The sequence below is a fragment of the Leuciscus leuciscus genome, assembly GCF_965113295.1.
Source record: "Leuciscus leuciscus genome assembly, chromosome: 14".
NCBI classification, from domain to species: domain Eukaryota; kingdom Metazoa; phylum Chordata; class Actinopteri; order Cypriniformes; family Leuciscidae; genus Leuciscus; species Leuciscus leuciscus.
Window position 1 is genome coordinate 575,601 of NC_138738.1, and position 22,500 is coordinate 598,100.

Below are 22,500 nucleotides of genomic sequence, written 5' to 3' on the forward strand. Positions count from 1 at the left end.
AACGTTTCCTCTGATTCCTTGGCTCAAGATGATTCGATTGCACCCCATGATGTCATTTTCTGTCATTGAATTTTTCCGCCGTTTTGAATTTTCCAAAAAAATGACTTTTTCAAACTTTTTGCCAACAAAAAATGATTCATCAAATCGTTCTCGAAATAACGTGTGAACGAAGAGCACGTCAAAATGGATATGATGCTATATCTCCGCAACACTTCAGCACATTCTGACCAAACTTGGTGTGTGTTATGACAACCATGACCTGAGAAAACCTGCTCAGTTTCAGCACAGTGCCACCTAGTGGTCAGGAGAAATGCTTATAACTTCTGAACAGTTTGGCCTAAAATCATGAGAATTAATAGATTCCTTGGGTCATGCCTAAATATTAATACATTTAAAGTTGGCATGAAATGCAAATCCACTATTTTTTAAATCTATAACACGCATTTAGAATCTATTTTCTAAATACGTTATTGATTTTATTATGAACGATTCATTTGCGCATGTTTCATCTTATTTTATTTTTTTGACCTTGTAATGTTTAATCAGACTGTCGTAACTGAATCTTCTGGTGACGTATGCAGGATTCTCCAATCGTTTAGTGCGATTAAGCTCCGCCCCTACAAGCTCACGCTCATCTGCATACACTTCTGAGTGCCACGCCCACATCTCAACATCCAATCAGCAACTGATGCACACAACCAAGTCCCGTTACACTCGAATGTACGTCACAATATAGAAGAAAATATCTGATGCTGCTTCTGTTTCATAAACGTTTGACGTTTAGGACGTTACTTTTTGTAATGTCAGCAAAAAACATCAGAGATGTCAAGTCAAGTCTCCTTCATTTATATAGTGCTTTTAACAATATAAATTGTAGTGTTAGGGTTTGTTTGCAAAGGTCATGAGTTATTAAATTAGCGGCCGCTAACACACACCGTTCTCACAGGAAACAGAAACTTTAGTGTGTTCTGGCCGTTCATTCACACACAGTGTTTGGAGCTCGAGAACACACACTCTGAAACAGGATCCAAGGTGATAACTAACAAGGTTAATAACTAATGATCTTTACAACGGAAGTGAATCAATCAAAACTAACTTTATCTGGACAATAACTTCATTCTAGAGCTGCTATAAAGCCTAATCTCTGTTACTGTAATCTCCTATTGTCGCTGTGAAACATCTATATTGGTAAAGTGCTGTATAAGTGAAGGAGACTTGACTTGACGTGTGTGTGTGTGTGTGTGTGTGTGTGTGTGTGTGTGTGTGTGTGTGTGTGCTCGTCTGCAGTGAGAAGGTGGATCTTCAGCTTCCTCAGGTGGAAAGTTTCGCTCCGGCTCCATCCGTCGCCCCCCCGGAGCCCCGGCCCCCGTTTAAGGAGCGCACCATCACGTCTCTGGGGCCCGAAGACAGCGCCGGAACCACTTTCAGGAAGAGGAAAACCGAGAACGGCAAATCCAGGATCCTCCGGCAGAGAGGGAAGGACGAGTAGAGCTTCTCCACTACAGACTGAGACGAGTCTTCACAGCTTCTTCGCTTTAGAATTTTTTGTATTTTATAAATTGTTGGCAGGCGACGTTTTAACTGCCTTAAAATACCTTTTTTTTGTGAATATTTCCAGGAATCAGTTTTGCTTCTGAGTGTTTCAGTGATGATGTCTGGTGTGTGGAAGCTAGTTTGAAACACGGAATAAACAATTGTGCAATTGTAACTTTTCTCACAAGATATAAACTCACAATTGTAAGATGAAAATGTATTCCATGGCAGAAACGAGCTTCCATGCTGTGGCGTGAGTGCTTTAGAATATTTGTAATTTGGCTTTGAAGAATTAAAGCCATAGTTTAATTACCACTTAATGTCTTACAGAGGAATCGAGACTTTCATTGCTCACGACATTCTCCTCAAATGACATTAAAACTTTTTACATTAAAATGACATAATTCCAGTTCCTTTCCTGTGCTTTAGTTTAGGTTTTTTAGTTGTTATTGTATTTTTACAACACGGACTGTTCCAAAGCAGCTTTACAGTGATAACAGGAAAATAATGCAACAAACTTTGTTTCTGCTCTACAGTTTCTTTCATTTCTGTCCCGTCTCTACATGATTCAGCCTGAATACGTGTGTTTTGGTGATAGCGTGTCATCAGGAGTGTTTCTGTGAGCGTCTGATAGGCTCAATGCCTCGATATCGAGTTGATAGTCGCTCTCCACACCCACATCAACACTATTACAGCCGTCTCATGATGAACTCCACAAAATGAAAACTGAAGTTGTATGTATACAACTTTTACTCACATAATGATACATACTCAACAAAATATATGCCATAATATCACTCAGCTCAATATAAGACATTAACATGTAAACATTAACAGTCTGACTGAAGGCTGATTGTCATGTGACCTGCAGTGATCAGTCATTCTTGCATATCTTAGTCTTATTTTTAACGCTGAATGTTGATGTTTGAGCTTTAGCTTTTACTGGACGGACTGTATTAATGAGGAGAGACATGAAGCTGCTTGTTATACATATAGAATATAGTTTAATGACAGGAAATATGTACAGAACAGAGACAATGTGAGGACGTGTGTGTGGATCAGCTGATGTCGTCGAGTTTGAGCAGGTCGTGTTTCTCCTGAAGGATCCGGATCAGATCCTCCAGATCTTCACCGCCCCGCAAGAAACCCTGCAAACAACACACATATAACCCTGTAAAGCCTGGCATATCTTTTTAAATGTTATTGAATCTTTACATGAAATATAAAAATGTGTTTTATGTTGAGTATCATGTTTGATCCTTCAGGCTTTTATGGCTCCTATAGTCTGATATAGTGAGAATATGGAGGAAAAAACTCATTTTATTCAGAGTGAAATTGAGCAAAAATACCCTGTTTTCTGCAGAACCTGATATTTATATGACATTCTGATGATTGTAAATCAATGAGATCTTTATACCAGTATAGCAGATACTGAAAATGCATATACAGATCAATATCTGCCAATAATATGTATTTTTAAGATGATATTTAAATGCTTAGTTTATGATCTGTAGTTTTAAAACATGTTACCTTGATGTCACGCGTCACATGACCAATCCTGTGGTCCGTCACTCGATCTTGACTGAAGTTGTAAGTGCGTATTCTGTCCGACTGACATCGAGAGCCCACCTGAGACACACAAACACATGTTATTAAAAGTCTTTATAGATGTTAATATCAAACCCTGCACTGCAAACAATGATGCTGTTCCTCAGGGTCTCGTTTTCCAGCACAGATATCAAAACATTCTTCAGTCAAGAAGCAAAATGAGTGATGTCATCAGTTGTGTTGGGCTGGATTGGTGAACTGGCCTGTTGTCTGCGAGCGCTGTGTGTTTGCTCTCTCTGCTGTCCCATGATGCACTGGTACAGTCGCGCTCGGAGAACACGCAGCGCCGTGTCGCGGTTCTTCAGCTGAGAGCGAAACTGCTGGCACTCAGCGACCGTTCCTGAACACAGAAGATAAACTGAGTCCAGACTCACCGTGGGAAACAGGACAATAGTAGAATCAGTGATGCAAATTCAGCTGTAAAGAGGCAAAAGTGTCGTTATTCAGATCAGTTCAGTTTTGTTCTCATCTGATGCAGTCAAATCAGTAATATTACTGGGATAGTTCACCAAAACTGAAAATTAGCCCATGATTTACTCAAACTCAACTCATCCTAGGTGTTTATGACATTCTTCTTTCAGACCCTGTGTCATGTCATAACCCTGTGTCATCATAACCCTGTGTTGTGTCATAACCCTGTGTCGTGTCATAGTCGTGTCATAACCGTGTCGTGTCATAACCCTGTGTCGTGTCATAGTCGTGTCATAACCGTGTCGTGTCATAACCTTGTGTCGTGTCATAGTCGTGTCATAACCCTGTGTCGTGTCAGTCGTGTCATAACCCTGTGTCGTGTCATAACCTTGTGTCGTGTCATAGTCGTGTCATAACCCTGTGTCGTGTCATAACCCTGTGTCATCATAACCTTGTGTTGTGTCATAACCCTGTGTCATGTCATAGTCGTGTCATAACCCTGTGTCGTGTCATAACCCTGTGTCATCATAACCCTGTGTCGTGTCATAACCCTGTGTTGTGTCATAACCCTGTGTCGTGTCATAACCCTATGTCATCATAACCCTGTGTCGTGTCATAGTCGTGTCATAACCGTGTCGTGTCATAACCCTGTGTCGTGTCAGTCGTGTCATAACCGTGTCGTGTCATAACCTTGTGTCGTGTCATAGTCGTGTCATAACCCTGTGTCGTGTCAGTCGTGTCATAACCCTGTGTCGTGTCATAACCTTGTGTCGTGTCATAGTCGTGTCATAACCCTGTGTCGTGTCATAACCCTGTGTCGTGTCATAACCCTGTGTCATCATAACCTTGTGTTGTGTCATAACCCTGTGTCATGTCATAGTCGTGTCATAACCATGTGTCGTGTCATAACCCTGTGTCATCATAACCCTGTGTTGTGTCATAACCCTGTGTCGTGTCATAGTCGTGTCATAACCCTGTGTCGTGTCATAACCCTGTGTCATCATAACCCTGTGTCATCATAACCCTGTGTCATCATAACCCGCACCTGTGGGCAGGTGAACCACGCGTACGGCGCTGTCGGTGGTGTTGACGCTCTGTCCGCCGGCGCCGCGAGACCTGAACGTGTCGATACGCAGGTCTTTAGCCGCGATGTGAACGTCCACCTGCAGAGTTATTACACGTCACACACATCAGAACAAACTCACACACACAAGCACAACGCAGCTGAGCAGCAATCGAGTGTGTGTTAGAGTGTCCCTGACACCTGCAAAATTAAACTGATAATTATAACACACACACACACACACACACACACACACACACACTGACTGAGTGGTTTGAAAACATTTAGGATTCAAAAGCATATGAATGTTATTCCTGCAAGAAAAAGAAATGTCAATTATGATTAATTATGATTAATTAAAAACTGCATCACAACGGACCTCGCGTGGCTGCGGCAGAACTATAACCGTCACGGTTCCCGTGTGGATCCGCTGCATACGTGACGACAGACCGACTTCAGGAATCCTCTGCACTCGATGAGTCCCTCCCTCGAACCTCAGCCAGCGAAACACTGAGTCCCCCGAGATCCTGACGGCGGCATGGTGAAGCCCTCCTGACACACACACACACATAACTATTTTATTCATTTTAATTACATTTTTAATTACATTTTACTCTAATTTAATCTATTTAATAGATTAAAAACAAATACTTTTTATTTATTTTTATTTAATAGATTAATAACTCTATATTAATATTTCATAATTAACTCATATTTCGTAATTATTACTATATATGTATTATTACTATAAATAATTATAAATTATTTCATAATATTAACTACTTTAATGGTCTGGTTCAGTTGAGTGTGAGGACCCCTGTGCCGGTGGACGAGTGAGGCGTACCGTAATCTGCCGGAGTGTAATTGCAGACCTCAAAGTCCCAGTGTTTATAGCAGGCGAAGCCTTGGTACATATCGAAGATCTCTCGCGTGAACTGCTGGCAGATGTCTCCTACACACACACACACACACACACACACACATCACACACACACGTCAGCGAACCTCTGGTGTCTGACGGGAACGTGATCAAACCTCCAGTGGTCCGTCCCGATGCGACCTCGAGCACAACACTCCTGTGGTCCAGATCCTCGACGGGAACCATCATCTCCATCAGCTGCAACGGGAAAACAACATCTGACTTTCTCCTGACACCGTTCCTGATGGACGAGTGAAGGAATCGTCCAAACCTTCGTATTGAGCTGCTTTACTCTTCTGCTCAGCTCTTCATGTTCCTCTCGCAGGAGCTCGAGCATCTGCTGATCTTCAGCACTGGTGTCTGGAACACATGGAGAACACATGAAGAACACATGAAGAACTCATGAAGAACACATGAAGAACACATGAAGAACTCATGAAGAACACATGAAGAACTCATGAAGAACACATGAAGAACACATGAAGAACTCATGAAGAACACATGAAGAACACATGAAGAACAAATGAAGAACACTGAGAATATGGAGAACACTGAGAATATGGAGAACACTGAGAATATGGAGAACACTTCTGTCTTCTGGAGAGCGGATTCTCAGATCAGCGCCTGTCACAATTCACCTGACACTGTTATTCAATTACTACGACAAACTACATCAAATTTATAACAAAAAGTCAAAATTATTTACATACTAAGTCATAATTGAGATAAAACGTCAAAATTATGACAGTATTAAAAAACTGGAAATTATGATATACTAAATTGAAATTATGACAAAAAGTCATAATTATTACATACTAAATCGAAATTGCGACAAAAAGTCACGATTATGAGAAAAAAGTTGATATGACAATCAATTATGAGGTTAAAAGTCTGATTATGAGATAAAAAGTTGATGACAATCAATTATGAGATAAAAAAGTCAATATTATGACAGTCATAATTATGAGATGAAAGTCGAAAATATGAAATAAGTCAAAATTATAGACAAAATCGAAATTATGACTTCACATTTTTGTCATCATTATGATTTACCAAAGCACACTTTTTTCTCAGTTATGTGGCATCATCGAGTTTGCATCATTGATTTTTTTATTAGCGTGAAGCTGCTTTGAAACAATCTGTACTCTTTAAAGGGTATATATAGAGTTAGGGTTAATTATCTGGTAGAGTTAGGGTTAATTATCTGTTAATGTTGATTATCTTGTAGAGTAAGGGTTAATTATCTGGTAGAGTTGGGGTTAGTTACCTGTTAATGTTGATTATCTTGTAGAGTAAGGGTTAATTATCTGGTAGAGTTGGGGTTAGTTACCTGTTAATGTTGATTATCTGGTAGAGTAAGGGTTAATTATCTGGTAGAGTAAGGGTTAATTATCTGATCATGTTGATTATCTGGTAGAGTAAGGGATTATCTGGTAGAGTAAGGGTTTATTTTATTTATAGGGGTGGTGGTGGCGCAATGGATAAGACACATGCCTTTGGTGTGAGAGACCCGGGTTCGAATCCACTGTGAGACACCAATGTGTCCCTGAGCAAGACACTTAACCCCTAGTTGCTCCAGAGGCGTGCGACCTCTGACATATATAGCAATTGTAAGTCGCTTTGGATAAAAGCATCAGCTAAATGAATAAATGTAAATGTAAATGTATTATCTGTTAAGGTTGATTATCTGGTAGAGTTGGTGTTAATTATCTGGTAGAGTAAGGGTTAATTATCTGATAATGTTTTTTATCTGGTAGAGTTAGGATTAATTATCTGGTAGAGTTAGGGTTAATTATCTGTTAATGTTGATTATCTGGTAGAGTAAGGGTTAATTATCTGATAATGTTGATTATCTGGTAGAGTAAGGATTAATTATCTGGTAGAGTTAGGGTTAATTATCTGTTAATGTTGATTATCTGGTAGAGTAAGGGTTAATTATCTGATAATGTTGATTATCTGGTAGAGTTAGGGTTAATTATCTGATAATGTTGATTATCTGGTAGAGTTGGGGTTAATTATCTGGTAGAGTTGGGGTTAATTATCTGGTAGAGTAAGGGTTAATTATCTGATTATGTTGATTATCTGGTAGAGTTGGGGTTAATTATCTGGTAGAGTTGGGGTTAATTATCTGGTAGAGTAAGGGTTAATTATCTGATAATGTTGATTATCTGGTAGAGTTGGGGTTAATTATCTGGTAGAGTAAGGGTTCATTATCTGATAATGTTGATTATCTGGTAGAGTTGGGGTTAATTATCTGGTAGAGTTGGGGTTAATTATCTGGTAGAGTTAGGGTTAATTATCTGATAATGTTGATTATCTGGTAGAGTTGGGGTTAATTATCTGGTAGAGTTCGGGTTAATTATCTGTTAATGTTGATTATCAGGTAGAGTTGGGGTTAGTTATCTCTGGTAGTGTTAGTACAGTCTGTTAGAGTGATGCTGGGAAGAAACACTCACTGTGAATGAGAGTCTGTATCTCTGCCAGTTCTCTGAGGGCTAGTTGAGTTTTCTCAAACGCGTTAATGACCCTCGACGCTTCCACTAGTGTTTGGTTTAAAGCTCTCCTGTCAGACTCCGTCATCTGTCCTCTCTCTAGACGAGCTGTGATACTCTTCTGCTCGTCCATCACACGTTTAATGCGTCTCTGAACCGCCTCGTTCTTCAGGAAATCCTCAGTTTTGTGGCTGTTTGATCTGCAGATTCTCACAGTTTGAAGACGAGGCGAAACGCGCCTCAGGATCCGTATCAGAGCCGCCGACATCAGCACGATCCCGGTGCATCAATCCACTGTTGTCGTTCAGTCTAGGGCAGTAGGGCTGCTTTAGCATTTACTAGCAGCAAGCTAACCACTGCAGTGAAAACATATTAATGGAGAATCTGTTAATAAATCACTCCAGCTGGCTATTAAAGGTTTATTTTGTCATGATAACTGACCATTTACTGGTCATCTCTCTATGAAAGTAAAGGTCAATGAAGCACAAGCACACGCACACGCATGGCCACAGAAAAAAGGAAACCGATTTGTTTAGAGGGCGTGGCTTCGTAGCCGGTGCTGTCTCTGATTGGTCAGACACAATGTTAGCTGTTGTGATAGCCGTTACTTTTCTCAGCGTTGCTCAGGATGGACTAATCACAGTCGTTTGAGATTACCGGTTCTCGACGATTCATTGAATTTATTTATTTTATTTTATTATTATTATAGATTGCAGGTGATGATTTCCATTTTGTTTGCTAAATCATATTAGTTAGTTTGAAACAAAATTACTTGCTGTCGTATAAACTTTTCTATTAAAACAGAAATGAAATGAGATTTCAGCGACCCCTGGAGGAGAAACCCAGGAACATCACATGGTGCTGTTTGACAGGAAACGTCCCCAGCGCGTTGGCTCATGGGATGTGTAGTCTACATGAGTGTAATATAGGAATCCAAAAAAGCTGAGGATATATTTTGTTCTTAAAAGTCACTGTTGGACATCAGAACATTTATGAAGAGTTGTATTTACTCTTGTAGTGTTATTTAAATTATGGACGTTTATTTCACGCCAGGGAATAAAAAATATCAAAGGTAACTGCGACTTTTTAAGTAAGAATTCTGACTTTTTTCCTCTCGTAATTCTGACATTTTTTCCCCTTTTTGTTCCAAAAACCATGTGGGAACATTAACGTGAAATGTTTCTAAAATGTTAAAATGTCCAGTTTTCATGTCATAATTAGAACGTTATTTATAAGGTTAGGTTACAAAATAACATTATTAAAACATTCCTTCCTCACAAGATAATGTTCTTGAATGTTTATTTGAAAATAACTGTTAAGCATAACAGAGTTAAGCATTACACTCTGTCAGCTCAATTATAACATCTACATTTATCCAAAGAACAAAATCAATTCATCACACAGACAACAATATTCATAGTGTACAATGCCAGGTTTATTAAAACAGAAACTCAAAAGTGCTGCGTGAGCAAGAACCAATAAAACCAATGAGGTTTATATGTGTCAGTAAACGTTTGTGTTTGGTTTAATTTGAAGCACTAAAACAACTAAAACAATTAATTAAAACTACATAAAATAAAATATATAAAAATGATAAAAACAACAAAATTACGAAAACTTGACCTTTCAACGATACTAAATAACGTTATTGGCCTTAATGCGCATGCGCACCTCCGTCATCCGTTTTCCCGCCGTCATGATGGGCAATCACAGGTAAAGTTTATCCGCTATGTTTCTGAGTAAAATGTAGTACATTCTCATCTGATCAAAGAGAAAAATGCGAAATTGTGTATGTATTTTTCATAGACTGTAAAAAAAGTATTGTTTGATAACCAGTTAGCTCGCTTTTGTCGACGCCACTTTCAGTCGACAGCATTTGACGCTTTACTGACAGAAATCAACCGTTCAGACGACTGATTCGTTTCTGATTCCTCAGGCCACTTTACATTAAGATAATTAAGTATGAGTTCGTAATGAGCACAGCCCCGTTTGTTGTGTTCAGACAGCAGGACTTTCCTCTGAATGACGCGTTACAGGAGGTTCTTCATCAGGGCGCGACGCGAGCGCGGGAGCTGAGAGACGCGCAGCAGCAGCTACACGCGCTACAGGTACACACTCACACTCACTCACTCATTCTCTCTCTCTCTCTCTCTCTCTCTCTCTCTCTCTCTCTCTCTCTCTCTCTCTCTCTCTCACACTCACACATACTCACTCACTCTCTCTCTCACACATACTCACTCACTCACTCTCTCTCTCTCTCTCACACTCACACATACTCACTCTCTCTCTCACTCACACATACTCACTCACTCACTCACTCACTCTCTCTCTCTCTCTCACACTCACACATACTCACTCACTCACTCTCTCTCTCTCACACTCACACATACTCACTCACTCACTCACTCACTCACTCACTCACTCTCTCTCTCACACATACACACACACACACACACACAACACTCACTCTCACACATACTCACTCACTCACTCTCTCTCTCTCTCTCTCACACACACAACACACACACAACACACACACACACACACACACACACACACACACACACACACACACACTCACTCTCACACTCACTCATTCTCTCTCTCTCACACACACACACACACACACACACACACACACACACACACACACACTCACTCACTCACTCACTCACTTTCTCTCACATACTATCCTGGATTTACAGTCAAACCTAAATTTATTCAGACACCTTCAACATTTCTCACATTATCTCAGTTTATTGATTTCTTACTAGTTGAAATTCCAATTTCACATTATCAGAAATACAATTCTCACTAGTAAAAACCTTTATTTTTGCCTAGTTACTAGTGCAAATGTCTATTCTTGATATCAACAATTGAATTTGAATGGCAGCCTATGGTGACGTTTCACTATTGAATATACAATTACAGATATCAAGAATTATTGTTTTTACTAGTTGAAATTCAATTGTTGATATCAATAATGAGTATTTCTGCAAGTGATAATGTCATTGTTGATATCAAGAATTCATATCCTGGAAATGAATGAAAGTCCAAACGGCACCAGAAGCTGCAAGAGGAAGATATTCTGATTCAGGATTATTAACACAATAATGATGTGCACCGATAAATCAACATACAAACATAAAATACAATAAAACAAGACTTAAACGCACACACACTGGTCCTACTCCCTCAAAGCGAATGATCCGTGTGTGTGTGTGTGTGTGTGTGTGTGTGTGTTTCCTGCAGGCGTCTCTGGTGGAAGCGGATCGGAGCTGCGAGTGTGTGTGTTCTGCTCTGAGTCTGAAGGAGAAGCAGCTCAGCGTCGTTCACTGCGACACGGACCGGATCCGCAGCGGCATCATCAGTCTGAACACACACATCGAGGCGGTTCTGCTGGAGACCCTGCGGCTCACACACTCCATCGAGGAGCAGCGGGAGCGGATGCGGGAGCAGCTGATGGAGTTCGGCTCGTATCGAGCAGAGACTCACGGGTTCCGGTCCGCGGTGTCGGCGCAGGAGACTCGAGCTCTCGTCCATCAGGAGCTCCATCAGAAACAGCAAGAGGTGTGTGTTCTGGAGGAGATGAAGACGGATCTGCAGAACCCAGCCGGCAGCGCAGTCCGCCAGACACAGGTCTCTCACACACACACACACACACACACACACACACACACACACACACACACACACACTGCTTAAAGGGATTGTTCACCCAAAAATGAAAATTAGCCCATGATTTACTCACCCTCAACTTCTTTCAGACGAACACAATCAGAGTTATATTAAAACATGTCCTGGCTCTTCCAAGCTTTATAATGGCAGTGAATGATCGTTTCTGTTTTGAAGTCCATAAAAGTGCATCTGTCCATCATAAAAGTGCATCTGTCCATCATAAAAGTGCATCTATCCATCATAAAAGTGCATCTATCCATCATAAAAGTGCATCTATCCATCATAAAAGTGCATCTATCCATCATAAAAGTGCATCTATCCATCATAAAAGGCTCTACACTTACTTTTTGAACAAGGAGCACTGGTGCGCCTAAATAAAAAAATTTAGGAGCACAGACAAATATTTGGGGGCACAGTCATTTTTGTTGTATAAGTTTATCATTATAGAGCATGTGAGCGGAGTGGAGCGGGAGCGAGCGGATCTTGGACAGAGCGCAGAGCGGCAATTTCAAAAGGACGGAGCGTCGCCCTATTTCCCACTCCAATTCCGCTCCGCTCACGCCACGCATCAGTCAAAAAATGCGCCATGAAGAAGAAAAAACATATATAGGCATAGCCTAAGTCGCACTGGACTATAAGTCGCATTTATTTAGAAATTTATTTCACAAAAAAAAAAAAAAACAATGTTACAGATGGGACAGTTCTCCGTTACGGACGTGAGCGCTCTGACAGCGGCACTAAAAGACTGCTTTAAAACATTCACTGAGACCTCAAACAGAAAGCACAAAGCCTGTCTTTAAATTTAATTTCGTTTTGTATTAATTGTATCTTAATTTTGATCAGTGTTTCATCAACCAATTGTCTGGATTTAATAAATAAGTAAATATATTAGAAAATAGATAATCACGACACGAAGGCGCCGGCGGGTGAACCTGGAGTTTGTCTCATAAATGAACCGAAACTCAGCGTATAGCCTACTTGCCTGACAGACCTGAGACATGTATATAAAGCCTGAAATGTCTACTTTTAAACAGAACAATTCAAAACTAAAGAAAACAGACTACTCTCTTATGTAATCCGTATGAAATGTGCATTTCTCTCTGGGGCGTTCAATACTGCGAAGATCGCGAGTCAGCATCTTTCCAGCCGACACAGACATAAAAAAAATTGTTTATTAGTAAACAATTAAAATGTCTCCTGCTATATTTTGCCGGTTCGCTGTGACAGCTTTTAGGTGCGTTATTGGCAGTGCCACCCTTAGGCCTACATGTTACATGAACGCATCAGCACCGAAAACATGGAGATTTTTTTCTTTTGGGGGCATTTTGTTTGTGTTCAGACTTTCTCAGTTGTCTTTAGGCGCGATGTTAGAGGACGCTGCTAATAAAGTTGCTAGTATGGCCTACACATATTGGATTCACGTTTATTATTATAGGCTATTTAAAAAAAATACCCCATTTTTTATGCCGTTCGTATCATTTTATTTTGTTGTATTTATCCGCCACACCTTGGCCGGTCCGTGAAAATATTGTCTGATATTAAACCGGTCCGTGACGCAAAAAAGGTTGGGGACCGCTACAAGTGATATAGCCTACATGTAGATTTTTTTCCTTTTTTTGGAGCGAGCGGGGGGCGATTTGAGTGGAGCGCGAAGCAAACTGCGTTGAGCGCTGAGCGATAATGAGCGGAGCGGCCTGATGTAGCTTTGAGCGGGGGGGTGAACAGTTCCATGAGCGATGAGCGGAGATTCTCACCGCTCCACTCCGCTCATATGCTCTGCTAGCTACTGAAGATTTAGGCCTAAATAACTGATCTCCCGGTAATATAGTGTCCTACTCTGCCCCTCCTCATGATGATGTATTTGCAGCTGTTTCTATAGAAAAATGCTGTGTCACTCGCACGAGTGCGCCCAAATATTTTTTCACGTTCGCACGCCGAAATATTTACTCGCATGTGCGAGTGAAATGGGCGCACTGTAGAGCCCTGGCATCTGTCCATCATAAAAGTGCATCTGTCATCATAAAAGTGCATCTGTCCATCATAAAAGTGCATCTGTCCATCATAAAAGTGCATCTGTCATCATAAAAGTGCATCTGTCCATCATAAAAGTGCATCTGTCATCATAAAAGTGCATCTATTCATCATAAAAGTGCATCTGTCCATCATAAAAGTGCATCTGTCCATCATAAAAGTGCATCTATCCATCATAAAAGTGCATCCGACAATCATAAAAGGTACTCACATACTGCGTTTCCATCCCATGTGCTCAAAACCGTCACTAAATATCAGTAATAAACTGTAAGTTTCTCCTATCTTACTCTTTTTTTCCTCCATCATAAACGAGTGTGTCTCGAGCGTCAGACGAAACACAGTAAACGCTGTCATGTTCTCTGGCGTTCGGATGCTGGTGTTCGGGAACACACTCGTGTGTGTGAGACGCTTCTGGAGGGAGTTAAACCACATCATTCTGATCACACACTTCCACTCGCGTTTCAGAAACACCAAACCAACATTAGAGACGCTGCGACGCCATTGGTCCGCCTGTTCAGTTATCCAGTCACAGCTGACGCTGAGCCAAAGTCACATGAGTTTATTGAGGGATTTATTCAGTAAATGTGTTTCCATCATAGTTTATGCGCATGTCTTCTTATCAGATACAAACATCATCAGCCTCAGTTGAGCGTGTGTTTTTATGTACTCCAAAATGAGCATAAAATAGGTGGATGGAAACTTCATGCTTTGTTTGTTTGGATTTTTCCAGAAGGAAATTGACTTTCTTAAGGTGAATATTCACGACGGCAGACGGACATTGAAGGAGAGGAGAGCTCAACTGGAGGAGGAACAGCGAACACACACACAGCTGAGAAGAGAGATCGAGGTAAACCGAGCTTTATACAGTACAGACCGATCCATAGCAGCGTCAGTCGAGTCTCCTTCATTTATACAGCGCTTTAACAATACAGAGTTTCACAGCAGCTTTACAGTGATAACAGGAGATTACAGTAACAGAGATTAGGCTTTACAGCAGATCTAGAATAAAGTTATTGTCCAGATAAAGTTAGTTTTGATTGATTCACTTCCGTTGTAAAGATCATTAGTTATTAACTTAGCGGCCGCTAACACACACCGTTCTCACAGGAAACAGAAACTTTAATGTGTTCTGGCCGTTCATTCACACACCGTGTTTGAGCTCGAGAACACACACTCTGGAGCTGGAGAACACACACTCTGGAGCTCGAGAACACACACTCTGGAGCTGGAGAACACACACTCTGGAGCTCGAGAACACACACTCTGGAGCTGGAGAACACACACTCTGACACAGGTTCTGGTGCAAACGGTGAACATTTTTAAAAGCGTGATCATCTCTGTGAAAACTTCAAAAACGTGAACCTGTGAGAACGCTGACGGCGCACATGCGTATAACGTGTTTAGTCTATAGATATGTGCATTTGCATATATATGTGCGCAGGCGAGTCTTTCTTTACAAATTGCCCTCATCAAATTAAAGGGTAACTAAACCCCTGGTCAGAGCCTGACTCCACCCACTGGCAATATTTGAAAAATGCTGGAAAAGTAGGCAGAGCCCAGTGGAGAGGGGGCGTGCATCTGTGACGTATCTCTCTGCAGGCAAGGGCGTGGTTAGCTGGTACTCCCTGACGTCAGAGGGTACCACAACTTCCAATAGGAAAATTCAACTGCAGTAGCCACTGTTCAACCTGAAGAGGGCAGCACTCAGACGTTTTTACACCATATTTTGTAAAATTAAAACACTTTAAACACAAATGTCAAAAAAACTACTTGAATCAATGAACAGCGCTAATAAAGCCCCATTCTTACAGATCATTAACTAAAAAAACTTGGTTTAGGGTTTAGTTACCCTTTAACAGTCATAAACAGGAAAATGATGCAAACCTCATCGATTACGAGACGAATTCAAACGTGATCCTCGTGATGTTTCGTTGCATTATTTTCCTGTTATCTCCGTAAAGCTGCTTTGAAACACTGTGTTGTAAAAGCGCTGTATAAATGAAGGAGACTTGACTGGAGTTTCTGTGCTCAGATTGAGCAGCGCAGATGTGAGGCGGTCCTGAAGCGTCTGCGCAGTCAGCTGATGAAGGCCCAGTCGGGACACTGGCATCTGCGCAGTGACGTCACACACCTGGAGCAGCAGCTGCGCGATCTGCGGACTCGCCTGGAGGAACACCAGCACTGACCAGTGACACAAGTACACACTCAAAACTAGTGTTTGGAACATTTCCCACTTTTCTGTGGTCCAAAACATTCTAAAATTCTGAAAAATTTTGTTTTTGGTCAGGGAAAATTCATTAAATGTTTATTAGCCGTCACATATACATGTAAACCTTTAAAACAGGTGCTTAGTGAGATGTTTTTCATCAGCATTTTGTTTTGCATTTAAATGCACTTGTAACTAGAAACTAGCTCTGCAGGTTAAAGCAGAACTAGTTCACTGAGTTCAAATCAAAATAAATAAAATATCATTTTTCATAGGAATGATTGAGGTCATTAAGAACTGTGAAGTATTTTAAACTTGCAGTGTTCAATAAAACCTCCCCAAATGAACATTCAACAGGAAGTGTTTCATCATCAGACGTGATCTGATTGGTTGATGGGAATGTTCCTGAATCACTGTCACAAAATATCCTGTTCAAATCTATGTGGAAAACAATGTAGGTCAAAAGTCATCATACCCCAGTTCTAATGTTCCCGTTAAGTTATGAAATCATTACTTCTGAATGTTCTCTGAAAGTTCAACACATGCAGACGATCTTCTTGGTCATGTGAACATTAAGGGAACATTCCGTTCTTCAAACATTATGAGAAACGTTACATTTGTATGTTCTCTGAAACAAAAAAAAGTTAGACGAACGTCCAAATAAACGTTTTTCAGAACAAAACGATGTATAAATAATGTTCTGCACAAACGTTCACATCATCAGCAGAGAAACCTGCATTTCACATCCGCTGAACAAACACTTTATCGTTAATGTGGAATAAATCTGAACTGCTGATGGAGAACATTTCAGGCTGTGAGGAGCAACTTCCTGTTGGGCTCCGATCAAACAGGAAACACATTCAGACACACAAGGCTTCAGATGCTTCAGCAAGCACTGCTGCTGATTGGCTGCTGTGGGGAAGATGGGGCGGGGCTTAAAGTCAAAGGTCACACCAGAAGTCCAGTGACCATCAGCAACACATATTAACCCTATAAAGCCACAGCATCATATCTGATACGGCCTCGATATTACATGCGTTTTATAAGTATCTTCTGTACGGTTTATTTACATTACGATCATCAGCATTTCATATAAATATCTGAATCTGTAGCAGACCTCAGAATAAAGCTGTTTTTCCTGCATATTCTCACTATATCAGACGATATGAGCCTGATGGATCAAATATGATACTCAACATAAAACACATAAGGAAACTTTAATAAAATATATTTTGTCTAAACGTTCAATAAACTCTTCCATTTAAAAATTGAACTGTCTTACAATAATTACATATCAGGCTTGAAGATGAGATGTAACTGATAGTCCGTCTGTGGAAGAACAAACAACTAGATGGATGATGTCATGAGTGTGAATCAGTCATCAGTCAGACAACTAAAGTTAGCTTCTTCATGTCTATGTTTAGTTATTTAGGACTAATAAAAGACTAATTAATATATACATCAACTTCAGCACATTAAGACAGCTGATTTATATTTCATGCTCTCTTAAATGCTACATTTAAAAATGCAAACGAAGCATTATCTTATTTAAATATGCACTCATTTACATACATTTTCCAGAAGCCAGATTCTTAATTCTTGTTTGATTCGTCAAAATATTAAAGGTTTTTCCGGAGGGGAAATTCTGGATTTCTCTTTTTATCACTTCATAAATCAGAAGAGACTGTAAACAGACACAAACAAATACATTTTCACCATGTTTATAGAAGTACAATGTTCTATGATGATGATGCTGAATGAACAACCATTCAGAATATAGATATTAATAAAACTGTAAAGTCTGGTGTGTGTAACGCTGCAGAAGTGGAGATTTTACAGCCTTTAAAGATTGAAATCTACAGACGCAAATAGATAAAGTGCAATGAAATGGACACTTGAATTGCCCCATGATGCTACTTTTTTATGTTCGTAATTTTGTTTTGGATAGTTTTACATTCATCCAAGATCAATAACACTTTAATCTCCTCATAATCTCCACTGCAGCTTCAGCTCTTTTCTCTCAGTGTCTGAAACGCTTCGTTTGAAGATTCAGTCTCTCTAAGCTCCGCCTCTCTGAGAGCTGCTCTGCTGTGATTGGTCAGAAAGCAAACGCTCATTATCATATCTGAATCTCAGCTCTTGATCACAGTGATACGAACAGTAACGATGGCGTGGGTTTTACCGTATCAATCTCAGAAAACAGCGTCTTCTCCACATGAACAACACGAACCAAACTCTCCCAGTCTCAGATACACTACAGTGTTTGAGGGCGGAGCTAAGAGACGCTGCTCAGCCAATCAACACCACAGGCTGGCATTATGCAAATGAGTTACAAACCTACGCAGGATCAGCAGAGACTGAATTACTGACGACTCGTTTCAGAATCACTTCTTCTCATTCGAGCACAATAGGAACACTTTAAAATAGGCCTCAAAACTGAACAGTGCATGACAGATACACTGGTTTTGCTTTGCCTTGAGGTCATGTAAAGGTGTTTGGGGTCATGATTGGGTCACAGAATTAACATTAGCAGCACTGACTGACCGACAGCTACTAGAGAGCCAGTGGTGTCTGTTCCCGTGTGAAGGAGCGCAGCAGGACACCATCTTTCATTTCATGGTCATTTATTAAAGTCAATGTGCAACTGCATGACGTCACATCGTTTGAAGGAAACATGCATGTACTGTGAGGTCAAGGGTCACGATCACTGAGCAGAGCGATGGACTGTAAGGCAAATAACTTAATCGTCCGTGAGGAAGTCCGTGTGTGTGTGTGTGTGTGTGTGTGTGTGTTTTCGTTCTCATCGTGAAACTCGATTCATGGCCCCACGTTTTATTTTTACACACAAACACTTGAGCCTCTGAACAGTCCCAGATTCCCACAACACTGAGGTCAAAGTTCACATTCGCCCTCGTTTGGTCTTGTGTGTCGACTACAAATTGCTCATTTATTCAATACAGCTAAAACAAAAATAAAAGGCAAACAAAGTAAAACCAGTAACGAAATCATCATAAAAACAGGAGGAGAATGTGGCTCCGGCTCGGCCCGGCTCCGGCTCAGCTCCGGCTCGGTTAGCACTGATTGTCTGAGGCGGGTGAAGCGCTTTACGCGTGACGTTTGACAGCAAGGTGTGCGATGAAGTCAGAGCGTGGCGAATGTTCATGCGTGAGTCCGTTCACAGTGTGGGCGGGGTCCGTCACGCGGTGGCCCCGGGGCCCGGGTTGGGCGTGGGGGCCGGCGGGGCCCCTGAGGTGGGAGAACCGGACTGGACCTGCGCCTGGAACTGGGCCAGCTGCTCGGGACTGGCCAGGTTCTTCAGAAGTGTGTTCTCCTGCTCCAGCTGAGAGTTCTTCTCCACCAGCTCCTTGATCTGCTCCTTCAGCACCTCCACCTCCTCACGCACCGCGTACATCAGGTGACTCTTCACCAGGTCCTGCAGGAACAAGATGTATTCAATATTAGAATCACATTCCTGTACACTAGAGGATCGACTTCTACCCTCAAACATGCATTTTAGAGACTCAAAATGTAATCATATTACAACCCGAAGCGATGCCACAAGATTCCAGTCACAAAATTAAAAACAAATAACAGCCAATCAGAAGAGCGTGTGGGCGGAGTCTATGGAAGCGCACTGCACTCGCAATCAAATTAATCAAATATCACAGCCAATCAGAAGAGTGTGTGGGCGGAGACTCAGATTGCGGAGACTCACAATCAACTGAATTAAAAAAAAAATCAAAAAAAAATCACAGCCAATCAGAAGAGTAGTTTGCCATGATCGGATGAGGATTTTCAAAACCTAAATAATTTTGACAAGAAACATATAATCCTTATAGAAATTCTCAGTCACAGTTTTATATTTCCGTGAGAATAAAGTCCCTAAATCACCTACAGCTTTACTCTGAGATTTACAAGCGTTCGATCAGGGATTCTGCCTGTATATAATCTTTGCATCCAGTCAGAAAGAGGAACAGAATGTTCTTCATCCAGAGGGAGGAGCAGCTCAGTTATTCAGGGCATCGGTGTCAGTGTTTGCCTAGCAACAACCACAGGCTCCACACACACACACACACACAATATAAACACTGTGGGAAACATCACGACAAAAACGAGGAGTTCCAAAAAACTGTTCCCAACTTGCCTTCAGAGAAAATTACAGATGCATGTCATTACATTACAATCCACGTCCATATATGACATTATCATACACAATAACCCAATTATTATGCATAGCAAGCGCCTATAAAGGCGTGTTAAATGCAGTGTGACTCCATTATTAAATCTGTCAGAAGTCTTTGTGTCATCGCAGGTTATGTAAAGATGATGTTCACGCGCAGTGAAGCAGAATAATGATCTTAACCGAGAGAAACATCGATGTGAACTCACCATGGCTTGCTCGATCTTGTTGTCTATGGCCACTACACTGGCTCCTGAAGAACTGCGGGAGAAGAGAAGGAAAAGAAGAGGAAGAAACACATTTATTCATTCATTCATTCATTCGCGGTTCTGATGATGTTGCATAACATCTAGTCTTCAATAAAGCAGAAGATTCCAGGCAATCGAAACTGAAAGGCTCGAGCATCAGATGAGGGGTTTTCCGCTTATTACATTACATCATATTTACACCCGCTGCTCAGCATATGATGATGATGATGATGATGAATATCTCCATATTCACCTGTTCCCGAGACTGACAGATGACGAGCTCAGAACCGACGACAGAAACGAGATGGAAAAACTCCTCAGTTGACAAACACCGACATCCATCGCCACCGTGTAACACGGAGAATTCATGCTATTCCGCCCATAAACGCGTCGAATAGAAGCGAAACACACGCTAAATGTCACATTCTCGTGCTTTATTCGGTGCGGCGCCGGTGATCTCGACACAAAGGCTCTGAATGAGAGACTCACATCAGAGAATCTGCAGCCACGGGCGCGTTTGCATAATAACAGGCTCCGCGCACGGCGGCACGCCATTGGCTGAGAGCGCGGGTTATTTGCCTAATCTATGCAGAGCCCCGCCCCTCCTGCTGCTGCTTCTGAAGCGACACGAGAGGGCGTTTGAAATCACAATCACTGCCTATCATTATAATATCGCCACGTTCACTATCACACTACAGAATCACACTATTTTAAGTCATTTGAAATCAAAACAGACCATTCTAATTTTTTATGGAATATTGCTGTATTTATTATAAATTATTAATCTGTGCACATCATATATTTTTTTTTAATTCCTATGCCCTCGTAATCTTTAAACTCATCATGAAAGGGAATTTGCACTGTTCTTTTCTCCTCTATAATGCCGTATATCCGAGTGAAACGCTTCAGGAACAAGAACAAATGTGGGCGGGGCTTGATTGTGTCCGTGTGGAATTGATTGGATGGTTTGCTATTGGCTGATCTCATGTGAGTGACAGGTTGCCCTGCCCTCGTCATCAGAGAAGAGAAGCTGCAAGAGTTATTCTGATTCAAGATTATTAACACAATAATGATGTGCAAAGATAAATAATGTAGAATAAATTCTGCAATATTCCATTAAAAAAATAAGCCAATTTTGATTTCATAGTGACTTAAAATTTGTTAAACAAATGGCAAATCATGCATATCGCCACACATAGGATGAAATGAATGAATGGTCATGATCAGATATCAGATCAGGCTGTTCAACAACACATTTTGTTCGCCGCACAACTATCCCAGTGAACAAAGAAACAAGGCCTTTCCCAAAACCACGTCCGCTTGCAACAGATCTCACAGTAGCCAAAGTTCCTCAACTGGTTCAGGATGTAAAAGCCAAACTCCCAGAGGAGAGAATGAGCCTCAGACATGAGTCCATCTCAGCACTTCATCACTATCAGTTTATTACACACCTCACGCACAAATCAGAAGCGATGCACGATGTATCGGCCACTATATCGCTATGATCAATCAATATATGTTCATTTTTAATGTTATCGTCCTGATTACAAAAAAATTCCGATATATTAAAGCTGATCAATAATGTATTATTTCCTCCAGCTGAGACACTTCAGATGCGACTGTTCAACATGATGGTTTTAAATTGCTTGAAATATGATTGTAATCACTTCAAAATATAAAAATACAGTGAAGTGCAACACAAGTCTGTCATATCGGCTGGATAAAATCATAATGAGAACGTTATAATTGTGTGTTTGGGTCATGGTTTTTAATGTTGAGACTTGATTTTTTGTAATCAGGCTCTCAGAAAGTATATAAAAATTTGAATGATATATCAGTTATCGGCTTTCAAATATAAAGAATTATCGGACAAAATTGTCATATCGGTGCATCTCTAGTTCTCAGATGATATTTCACACAGATTATGCACTGCTCTTTTTTGTTCGATTATAAAAATGCTCTGATCATGTAGAAATAAATGAAGGAAAAGCTGAAAGAGTCTAATCAAACACGAGCAGTTAAACTGCTGATATAGCAGAGATCCACCATGCTTGTGCAATACAAATAAAGAATGCAATGTAAGTCCCGTTAGATAAAAGCATCTGCCAAATGCATAAAATATAAATGCACG

The 22,500-nt window shown here is 40.8% G+C and overlaps 4 protein-coding genes across 7 annotated transcripts in view; 2 read left to right on the forward strand and 2 right to left on the reverse strand.

Annotated features, from left to right (window-relative positions):
* The window catches only part of wbp4 (WW domain binding protein 4), an 8,442-nt gene extending 6,387 nt beyond the window's left edge, over nt 1-2,055 (forward strand). Inside the window, exon 10 of the mRNA XM_082136483.1 lies at nt 1,288-2,055. Within this exon, the coding sequence (XP_081992609.1) occupies nt 1,288-1,489 (202 nt within the window). The 3' untranslated portion in view covers nt 1,490-2,055. The remainder of the gene's footprint in view (nt 1-1,287) is intronic.
* Nucleotides 2,056-2,514: 459 nt separating this feature from the next.
* On the reverse strand, nt 2,515-8,557 carry mtrf1 (mitochondrial translational release factor 1). Its single transcript, XM_082136487.1, has 10 exons — nt 8,468-8,557; nt 7,991-8,382; nt 5,806-5,894; nt 5,651-5,732; nt 5,460-5,567; nt 4,995-5,167; nt 4,598-4,715; nt 3,345-3,481; nt 3,064-3,162; nt 2,515-2,681 (listed from the first exon to the last, which is right to left on the reverse strand). The coding sequence occupies exons 2-10, from the start codon at nt 8,292-8,294 to the stop codon at nt 2,592-2,594; spliced, it is 1,200 nt and encodes a 399-aa protein (XP_081992613.1). The 5' UTR covers nt 8,295-8,382; nt 8,468-8,557; the 3' UTR covers nt 2,515-2,591.
* Nucleotides 8,558-8,754: 197 nt separating this feature from the next.
* On the forward strand, nt 8,755-17,495 carry ccdc122 (coiled-coil domain containing 122). Of its 3 annotated transcripts, XR_014197215.1 has the most exons (6): nt 8,755-9,739; nt 10,029-10,134; nt 11,279-11,665; nt 14,466-14,582; nt 14,843-15,216; nt 15,595-15,896. XR_014197215.1 is itself a non-coding variant. In XM_082136546.1 (5 exons), exons 1-5 carry the CDS (start codon nt 9,684-9,686, stop codon nt 15,918-15,920), a joined length of 819 nt encoding a protein of 272 aa, XP_081992672.1. In that variant the 5' UTR covers nt 8,755-9,683; the 3' UTR covers nt 15,921-17,495. The 3 variants fall into 3 exon arrangements, 2 of the variants coding, with proteins under 2 accessions (XP_081992672.1, XP_081992673.1); XM_082136546.1 differs by lacking the exon at nt 14,843-15,216 and having other exon boundaries at nt 15,768-17,495; XM_082136547.1 differs by lacking the exon at nt 15,595-15,896 and having other exon boundaries at nt 14,843-15,573.
* A 151-nt stretch (nt 17,496-17,646) lies between these two features.
* Nucleotides 17,647-22,500, reverse strand: part of LOC309474096 (TSC22 domain family protein 1) — a 10,835-nt gene continuing 5,981 nt past the window's right edge. The window contains exons 1-3 of one of the 2 annotated variants that reach the window (XM_082136427.1): nt 20,623-22,500; nt 20,331-20,382; nt 17,647-19,374 (exon numbers count right to left, since the gene is read on the reverse strand). The exon at nt 20,623-22,500 is cut by the window's right edge and continues 48 nt beyond it. In XM_082136427.1, coding sequence (XP_081992553.1) covers nt 19,138-19,374; nt 20,331-20,382; nt 20,623-20,924 — 591 coding nt within the window. In that variant the 5' untranslated portion in view covers nt 20,925-22,500 and the 3' untranslated portion in view covers nt 17,647-19,137. The remainder of the gene's footprint in view (nt 19,375-20,330; nt 20,383-20,622) is intronic. The other variant, XM_082136426.1, reaches the window with a different exon arrangement.